At 49.3% G+C, this 10,002-nt stretch overlaps 1 protein-coding gene across 1 annotated transcript in view; it reads left to right on the top strand.

The window, feature by feature from the left end:
- The window catches only part of FANCM (FA complementation group M), a 57,489-nt gene that overhangs the window by 29,957 nt on the left and 17,530 nt on the right, over positions 1-10,002 (top strand). Inside the window, exons 10-13 of the mRNA XM_033515237.1 lie at positions 2,282-2,516; positions 3,523-3,792; positions 7,880-8,037; positions 8,511-8,675. Coding sequence (XP_033371128.1) covers positions 2,282-2,516; positions 3,523-3,792; positions 7,880-8,037; positions 8,511-8,675 — 828 coding nt within the window. The remainder of the gene's footprint in view (positions 1-2,281; positions 2,517-3,522; positions 3,793-7,879; positions 8,038-8,510; positions 8,676-10,002) is intronic.

The raw sequence follows: 10,002 nt of genomic DNA, 5'->3' as shown, positions 1-10,002 counted from the left end.
CACGTCACCAAATATCAAACTGCAGCCAGGGATTCCCGGGGTTTTCCAGGGGAGCAGAGGAAGGTGTGGGCAGGGGCTGGAGCTGGAGGGAGCTCTGGGAGTGGCCGTGGTGCCCCTGGCTGTCCCTGGCGCTGACGGGGCCGGTGACGCCACCGGAGCACAGAGCTGGCTTTAGCGCTCTTGCGTGTGAGGATGCAGAGATCGGCTTAGGTGCAAATCCACTTTGTCCAGCTTCCTGCAGCCCAGCACTGGAGCAGAGAGTAATTAATGATCCCTGAGTACAGACTGTCCCTCGGGCCAGCCACTGGAGCCAGGGGTGCCAGCACAGCTGCAAACCCTGCAGGGCCAACGGGACAGGATTTGGGCAGGGTGACATGGACACCCCTGCTGCCATCACCACTGAAAGGCTGCAAATGGATAAATAAACCCAGGATCTGCCTAAACCAACTGCAAACCCAGAATTTCAGACTCTTGGTGTTACTTCAATCACCGTAGCTCGGGTTGGGATTTGCAGGTGGCAGGGATTTAATTCTGAATGAGACTCCAAAGAATCCTCCCTGAGGAGAAGAAAGTTTCCCCTTGGAAGGGATGAGAGTTAAAAATGATAAACCTGAGCAGAGCTCCTAAATAGATATTTTGTCATGCTGCTTACAGAGGCTGGTTACTATTGAAAGCTCTGCTCTGTAATGGGATATAAAATAGTCCCTTAAATTCCTTGGAGCTTCACTTAAGTAGTTGGATTATTGTGTTGTCCAGATTTTCTCAGATATCTTTGAAGCAGAACCTCCCCCCAGGTAGAACAGTCACTGAATATCATTTTTTTTAAAAAAATTAAGATCAGGAAATAAGTTTAATTGCAAACCAATATTGTCTTGGTGGGTTTGTTTGGTTTTTGTTGAGGGTGTTTTTTTGGGTTTTTTAAGTTTAGCAGAACTGGAAAGAGACTCACTGTGGAGGTTCTTCCCCATCACTTAATTTGCAGCTAAATAATTAATGTCCATGTATTAATTTATGGGCATTTCATTGGGTTTTGTGGGGGGATTTTTGTGTGTTTTTTTTTTCTTTGTTTTGGTTTTCAGGTTTTTTTTTGTTTTGCCTGGTTTAGTTTTGAGGTTGTTTTTAATCAGATCAGGTCAATCACAAAGCTTTTGAAGATGTTTTACTGGGGAAAGGGCTCAGTGCAGGTCTGGGAGTGACATTGGCAGGAATTTCCATGAGCTCAGTGTTTATTCCATGGCTCCCAGGTGTTCCTGGGTCAGCCTTTCCACAGGGCAGCTCCCAAGGGTCCCTGGAGCTGCTGGATGGGGTTTGGGATGTTCCCTGGAATTCCTGGGATGGGGTTTGGGATGTTCCCTGGGGGTGCTGGGATGGGGTTTGGGATGTTCCCTGGAATTCCTGGGATGGGGTCTGGGATGTTCCCTGGGTTTGCTGGGATGGGGTTTGGGATGTTCCCTTAAACTGCTGGGATGGGGTTGGGATGTTCCCTTAAACTGCTGGGATGGGGTTTGGGATGTTCCCTGGAATTACTGGGATGGGGTCTGGGATGTCCCCTGGAATTACTGGGATGGGGTTTGGGATGTTCCCTGGAGCTGCTCAGCCCAGGGATGCACAGGGGAAGGAAAAGCCACCAAGATGTGCCAACTCTGATGCTGGTGATTGGGTAACACCACATTTCTCTGCCATAAAAACCCCGGGGTTTGACTCTCCTAGGGTTCAAAAGTTAATTCCTGGAATGCCTGAGGGGTTTATCAGAGCTGGCTGTGGGCCTCTTGGAGCATCTTTCTGCTCCCTGCAGTCCCCTCTGGCAGTGGCAGCTGCCCTGTGACACTGGGAGCACTCAGGGTCTCACAGGGGACTGGGGAAGAGCACAGAACCTCCCTGGGGGAGGCACTTCCAGTTTCCTCACTCTCTCCAGCTTTGCAGTGGTTTCTCCATTGCACAATGAAGTGTAATTAAAAGCACTCAGAGCACTCCTGACATCAACAAATCATCTTAGGCCTTTTTTTTCCTCTTGAGCTCCTTTCCCTGCTTCCCATGTAATCTAATTTCCATCATCCCTGTATCAGTGGCAGGTTGCAGCTTCCCCCAGGCAAGGGCTGTGCTCCTTTCTCAGTCTCCAGTGCTGTGCCTGCTGCTGGTCCATTAAAACACCCCAAACCAAACAACACCTCTCTGAGGGAACAGGAAATAATGAGAAACCCCACAGACACTGAGCTCTTCTTTTTGTTTCCATCAAATGCTGTGAGAAAACAATCAATTCTCTATTTACCTTCTATTTCAGACCTACAACCAAAGCCAGTGTAACAAAAGGAGCATCCACAAAGCCATTTCAGGGAACAAAACCCTTCATTTCTACCAGCACAGCCCACGGATGGTTCCAGAAGGCATCAATCCCAAAGTGCATAAAATGTTTATCAGTGCTGAGGAGCAGGAGCCCAGCAGCTCAAGGATGCTTTCCAAAGAGAGGAGATCCAGTTCCCTGCAGCACAAATCTGCTCTCCTTGCCTGTGGCACTGGTAAGAGGGTGTTTGATGGTGTTTCCAGCATTTCCAAGCCTCTCTCCCAGGGGATTGTGGCTCTGCAGGGTCACTCTGTCAGCTCAGGGCTTTTCCTGGGCATCCTCACAGCTCTGCCCTGAGCCAGGCCTTTCTTCATCCTTCTCCATGGAAGGATGGTCAGACACTCCAGCTGCAGGCACAGGAGGCAAATGTTCATCACAGAATCCCAAAATCCCAGCCTGGATTGGGTTGGAGGGACTTTAAAGATCCCGTGGGCAGGGACACCTTCCCCTGTCCCAGGCTGCTCCAACCCTGTCCAGCCTGGCCTGGGACACTNCTGGGATGGGGTTTGGGATGTTCCCTGGAGCTGCTCAGCCCAGGGATGCACAGGGGAAGGAAAAGCCACCAAGATGTGCCAACTCTGATGTTGGTGATTGGGTAACACCACATTTCTCTGCCATAAAAACCCCGGGGTTTGACTCTCCTAGGGTTCAAAAGTTAATTCCTGGAATGCCTGAGGGGTTTATCAGAGCTGGCTGTGGGCCTCTTGGAGCATCTTTCTGCTCCCTGCAGTCCCCTCTGGCAGTGGCAGCTGCCCTGTGACACTGGGAGCACTCAGGGTCTCACAGGGGACTGGGGAAGAGCACAGAACCTCCCTGGGGGAGGCACTTCCAGTTTCCTCACTCTCTCCAGCTTTGCAGTGGTTTCTCCATTGCACAATGAAGTGTAATTAAAAGCACTCAGAGCACTCCTGACATCAACAAATCATCTTAGGCCTTTTTTTTCCTCTTGAGCTCCTTTCCCTGCTTCCCATGTAATCTAATTTCCATCATCCCTGTATCAGTGGCAGGTTGCAGCTTCCCCCAGGCAAGGGCTGTGCTCCTTTCTCAGTCTCCAGTGCTGTGCCTGCTGCTGGTCCATTAAAACACCCCAAACCAAACAACACCTCTCTGAGGGAACAGGAAATAATGAGAAACCCCACAGACACTGAGCTCTTCTTTTTGTTTCCATCAAATGCTGTGAGAAAACAATCAATTCTCTATTTACCTTCTATTTCAGACCTACAACCAAAGCCAGTGTAACAAAAGGAGCATCCACAAAGCCATTTCAGGGAACAAAACCCTTCATTTCTACCAGCACAGCCCACGGATGGTTCCAGAAGGCATCAATCCCAAAGTGCATAAAATGTTTATCAGTGCTGAGGAGCAGGAGCCCAGCAGCTCAAGGATGCTTTCCAAAGAGAGGAGATCCAGTTCCCTGCAGCACAAATCTGCTCTCCTTGCCTGTGGCACTGGTAAGAGGGTGTTTGATGGTGTTTCCAGCATTTCCAAGCCTCTCTCCCAGGGGATTGTGGCTCTGCAGGGTCACTCTGTCAGCTCAGGGCTTTTCCTGGGCATCCTCACAGCTCTGCCCTGAGCCAGGCCTTTCTTCATCCTTCTCCATGGAAGGATGGTCAGACACTCCAGCTGCAGGCACAGGAGGCAAATGTTCATCACAGAATCCCAAAATCCCAGCCTGGATTGGGTTGGAGGGACTTTAAAGATCCCGTGGGCAGGGACACCTTCCCCTGTCCCAGGCTGCTCCAACCCTGTCCAGCCTGGCCTGGGACACTCCCAGCTTTCTCTGGCTTTGAAAATGACAATAAAACAGAAATGCTTGAAAAGTGAGGATTTTGATGTGAGGAAAAGGAGAAATCAGGGGTGGGATATTTATGAATTGTGCAGATTCTCTTGGAGGAAAATTTGGAAAATTCTCTTGGAGGGTTTTTAATCTGATGCAGTTCAGTGGCACAGGAATGCTCAGGAAACTGAACACAATCCTCAGATAGGAACAAAAGAGCTACTTTTTATATAAATACTCGGGAATTTATATATATTTATATAAATACTTGGGAATTTATATATATTTATGTAAATACTCAGGGATTTTCATGCTCTGTCTCCTCCTTACTGCTTTCTGTAAAGAACAACAGGAACTTCCTGAAATAAGAAACTCAAAGCCTTGGGAAACTTCTTATTTCAGATGAAACAGACACAGCTGCTGGAAAACAATCAGAGCACAACATGGAATGAAAATAATCATTCTGGAGCATTTGTTGGTCTGTCCTAGAGAAGAGAAACGAGCAGGGAGGGCATGAAGAAAACGATGATGCTGGGAATGTTCCTGCTGTGGGAGGGGCTGGAATTACCCAGTGCCTTTTGTGTGAGCCTCGAGTGCAGCTCCCCAGGGCTGGGGGGGCTGGGTCCCCAAAGGGGCCAGGGCTGATTGGCCAAAGATGATCAGGGTTGAGTCCCCAGGGTGGCCAGGACAGGGTCCCCAGGGTGGCCAGGACAGGATCCCCAGGGTGGCCAGGACAGGACAGAGGCCCCAGGGTGGCCAGGACAGGGTCCCCAGGGTGGCCAGGACAGGACAGAAGCCCCAGGGTGGCCAGGACAGGGTCCCCAGGGTGGCCAGGACAGGGTCCCCAGGGTGGCCAGGACAGGACAGGGTCCCCAGGGTGGCCAGGACAGGGTCCCCAGGGTGGCCAGGACAGGGTCCCCAGGGTGGCCAGGACAGGACAGAGGCCCCAGGGTGGCCAGGACAGGGTCCCCAGGGTGGCCAGGACAGGACAGGGTCCCCAGGGTGGCCAGGGCTCAGTGGCCCTCGTGCCCTGTGCAGGTCACTGAGCACAGCCTTGTGGATTCCCTTTCCTTGCTGGGTGACCCAGGGGCTGCTCCTGATTTTAGTGACGCTCTGGATAAAGCTCCAAAAGAACACAAAGAAAGGAGCTGAGTTTTTCACATTTTCTCTTCCTTTTAGTGCCCATTTCCACAATAAAATATTGCAGCAGTGGGTGAGCTGGGTGTGCTCTCACCTCTGCTCTCACTCTGTTGAGGTCCAGTTCATCCTCAGGTTTCTCCTGAGCTGTCATGGGCTGAGTTATCATACAAGTTTCAAACACTGACCTTGTTTTCTTGTCAAAATAAATCCAATCATGGAATCCTTTCTGTTGGAAAAGGCCTCACCCTTTCCATGAAGAAATTCCTCCCTGTGTCCAACCTGAGCCTCTCCTGGCCCAGCTCCAGCTTGACCTTCCTCTGCTCCTGTCACCCATTACCTGAAAGAAATATACATTTCCTGTTCTTCTTAATTTGATCCAATTTCTATTGATTTTACACCCCTCTTTCACTTCAGAACCTCTTCCATAACTTTTGTCTGTCAGCCCCAGAAGGATCCAGTATCTTGTGCTGCCCCATCATTAACCAAGTGTGTCCTTCAGTTTTCAGAGCTCTCCTTCAAAAAGTCCAGCAAAAAATCCCTTTACTCCATAAGCCTCATATATAATTTCTTGTATTTTAAGATTTTTTTTCTCTCTCCCTGAATTTTGGATTTTGTTTTTTGGGGTTTTTTTTAAGAGTTTGCTCAGGTGAGGAGCGTGTCCATATTGTTGTTCCTGGGAGCTGAATCTCATTTCAATCTATCAGAAATTCCTTTTTGCTTTCATCCAGATGAAATCTCATTTTCTTAATTCTTCTGCTGGTTCCCCATAATTCTCCTACTCCCTCATGTCAGAGGGATCAGTTTGGAGTCATCAATAACCGTGGGTTTTGTTGGATTTTACAACTTCATGTTATAATTGCTGGTTTTGTCCTAATGAGAATTGGTTTGGACTCGCTTTTTGAGATTACCAGCACCTGTTTTAGTGTTTAGTCCCCTGTGGGGTTTTCATGCCTTTCCCATGGGTAATTCTTGCTCTCTTCCCAGCTGAGGAAGGTGGGAAGATTTTCCCAGTGAAGATTTGTTGTTTCTGGAGAGAACTGAGGAGAATGGTGTGGGTGATTTGAGTGCTGTGTTTGTGTCTGGCATCCCTAACTGGGAATGTTCTTTATTTTATCTTTAATTTAAGGATAATTACCCATGGGACAGCACCAGCTGCTTCCCAGGCAGGGGAGAGGCTGTGCCAGGGACTGCAGGATTGGTGATTGCCAGCCCTGGATGCAAACAGCCCCACTCAGGGTGGGAATGTTCTCCTGCACTCCTGTTTGTCCAGGTCCCTCTTTCTCTGTGCTTGGGAAATGTTGTGGGCAGCCACAATCCTCCCTGTGCTCCCCTGCAGGAAGCCCAGAGCTCTGGGAATGATCTGTTCCCAGGTGCTGCCAGCTGCTGCAGGGCTGCTATCACGGGATCATCTCGTCTCTGTCCCACAGGAACACAGCTCTGAAGTCATCCTTGTTCCCAGTGTGCCCTGCTGGGGCTGGATGGCAACAGATCCTCAGGAACAGGGAATGGGCACATTCCCAAAGCTGCCAGAGCTCCAGGAGCCCTTGGACAGCGCTGCCAGGGGTGCCCAGGCTGGGATTGCTGGGGGGTCTGGGCTGGGACAGGGGCTGGGATGATCCCTGGGGGTCCCAGCTCAGGATATTCTGGGATTCTGTGATCCCTGTGTGTCCTTCCCACTCAGGATATTCCTGATTCTGTGATCCTGTGTGTCCTTCCCACTCAACATTCCCTGATCCTGTGATCCTGTGTGTCCCTTCCCACTCAGGATATTCCTGATCCTGTGATCCTGTGGGTCCCTTCCCATTCAACATTCCCTGATCTTGTGATCCCTGTGTGTCCCTTCCTATTCAGGATATTCCTGATTCTGTGATCCTGTGTGCTCTTCCCACTCAACATTCCCTGGTTCCAAATGCTTCTCTAAGAATTGTTCTTCATTTCCTTTTCCTTCAGGTCTCTTTTTCCCTCCTCTGCCAGGTCCTTGCCCTGGCTGTTCTCTCCTCAGGAATGTGACATCTCCTACCCTTGAGTCAGAAATTCTTCATAGCAGTGTTGATCTGGGGTGTTTTAGTGATTGAAACCATCACTGTTGGTTCCTTCCTGCAGGTTTTCCTGCCCAGGATGTGAGCAGGGCTCTGGGCTCAGGGTTTGCCCCTGGCAGCTGCAGCTTGAGAGGATTGAGAGATCCAGGCTGATTCTGATTCCTCTTGTGTGGAATTAATTCCCACCAGAGCCAGGGCTGCACATCCTCCCCAAATCCTGGCTGTACAGACACTGGCCAATTTCCTTAGTCATTTTTCTCCCAGCTTCACACCTCTGGCCTGAAAACAAATCACATTCTCAGCTCTGATTCTTTGGAATCACTTCCAGGGTTGTTTAAGGGACTTGGCAGTGGGCTGGTGATTTATATCTGTCTCTGTTTTAAATGATGTCCTTTCCCAAAACAGCAGCTTCACGATATTTATCCATATAAAACATTAACACTCTTTGGATGCCTGTCCCTGGCTTCACAATCTCTGCATCTGGTTTTGGTTGTGGCTGAGGGAAGGTGTTTCCTTTGGTCCCACACCAAGTTCTTTTATTCCTACAGCAGGTAACATTTCCCTGTTATTGTTTTCCCACAGGCCAAAAGCAAACGAGCTCCCGTGAGAGCTGGGCCTTGTCTCCTGAGGAGTTTGAAATATGGGACAGACTCTACAGGATTAAGGAAAGTGATGGGATAAAGGAACCAGTATTGCCTCCAGTTCAGTTTGAAACCTTGGAAAACCTGCAGGAAACACCAGTGAGTTCCATGCAACCTTTCCTTTGACACCAGCTGCTGGGAATGCCAGAGCTAACTCTGGATTTGGGGGAAGCCTGGTAGAAAATGCCTTTTTGAGGTTGACATGGGGGTTCTTGAGGTTAAGAATTTCAAAATGGGATGTTTGAAATGGCTCTTTGAGCTTGGGCCTGTAAGTAAAAAGATTAAAAGTTGGGTTGATGAATTAAAAATGTATTAGGAAGTCTCAGTATCCATTAAGTTCTGCTCCTGATTTTAACAATTCCATGCAGGATGCTGTATCCACAGAATGCCAGGATGGTTTGGGTTTAAAGGGATCTTGAACCCATCTCATTCCACCCCCTGCCCTGGGCAGGGACACCTGGGCACCTTCCCCCAGCCCAGCTTGCTCCTGATGCTTTTATTTGGGACCAGACTGAAACCTGTCTGATAATATTTAAACAATTCCTTGCTGAAAATCTCCTTTCCCATCCCAGTTCCCCCTGCAGAAGCCCGAGGAGGGGGCAGCTCTGGAGCTCTCCTTGTCTGAGTGGAGAATTTGGCAGAATCAGCCTCTGCCCACATCCCTGGTGGATCACTCGGATCGTTGTCACCTCTTCATCCAGGCCATGGAAATGATGGAGCTGATGAGGCACCAGCAGGTAAAAAAATCCTCTCCAGGGACTGCATGCACAACTAGAACAGTTTAAAAATAATGAAATTTAAAAAAAGAAAAGAAACCCCAAACCAATAATTATTTTCAATAATAATTTTATTTTTAAAAACATAACTGATAATGTATTATGTGTATTTAATCTTGTTTCAGAATGTCCCCCACTGCTATGCTGTGATTCCTAATCTTTTCCACAGAAAAATTGTTTAAAACTGTTTAAAAATGTGTTTCCCTAGATTGGAAAAAAACCCCCCACCCTTAAATCAGCCTTTTTTTAATGGATTCCAGCATCAATTTATGACAGAATGACATTAAATCCAAGGAGCAAAGGCAACAAGAGGGAAACCAGAGCTGTTCCAGGAATTGGGAAGAGTTTGGTGTTGTGTGTCCATCAAAACATCCCAGAACATGTTTTGATGGGATTTTTTGAGGGGATTTATGCTTTCAGGCTCTTTGGGTTTGTTTTTCTGAACTAAAAAGCAAATTGTTCCTGGGAATTAAGGGCTAAGAGGAGCTAAGCCAAACAAACATGGATGGGAAGGATCTGGGAGATGGGAATTTTGTTTTCTGACAGGGATGGATACAGAAATCCTTCTGGAAGGCACAGGGAAGTGTCTGTAGGGGTGGATGGAGGCTTCAGTGGTTCACCACATTATTTCTCCCTCCAGCTGAGCTCCCCAAATGTTGCCTTGCAGCACGTGGAGGTTTTTTAGGTCATCAGAAGCTGTTGCTAAGCTGCCAGAGTTTCCTGGCTAATAGCAGGGCTAAGGGAGGAGGAGAATGGAGACATTGTAGTTGTGCTCCAGAGGCTGTGAGCAGACCTGCCCAGCTCAGAAAAGCTTCTCCACCCCACCACAGACACCCCTGGCTCCTCTGAGGGTCCCTGGCCCCAGCTGGGGTCAAGGACACGCTGCAGAGGGAGAGGGATGGGGCAGGAAGGATGGCAGGAGGACAGAAATGGAACAAGAATTGGGAAGTGCCCCCTGAGCCTCCTTTTCTCCAGCTGAGCCCCCCCAGGTGCCCAGCTGGGTGAGATCCAGCTGTGCTGGCCTCCAGCTGTGGCCCAGGCTGAGGTGCAGGGGTGCAGCTCCCTCACAATCCTGCCAGGGTGTCCCCAGGAGCACGAGGGGTGACACAGAGCCCAGAAACAAAGTGCACCAGAAGTGTTCCACAGGAGGGGGAGATGCAGCACTGAGCTGATCAGCTCTGCCCTGAGCTCCTGACTTCCATCAACATTCCCTGAAATCATCCCTGCCTTCCCTGAGAGCCACTGACCGTGTTCCCACGGCAGGGGATGCTCCCACTGGAATCCAAAA

This window comes from Parus major, chromosome 5, assembly GCF_001522545.3.
Source record: "Parus major isolate Abel chromosome 5, Parus_major1.1, whole genome shotgun sequence".
In the NCBI taxonomy this organism is placed as follows: Eukaryota; Metazoa; Chordata; class Aves; order Passeriformes; family Paridae; genus Parus; species Parus major.
Note: the sequence above shows the minus strand (reverse complement) of the source record. Positions and strands in the feature narration are given on the sequence as shown.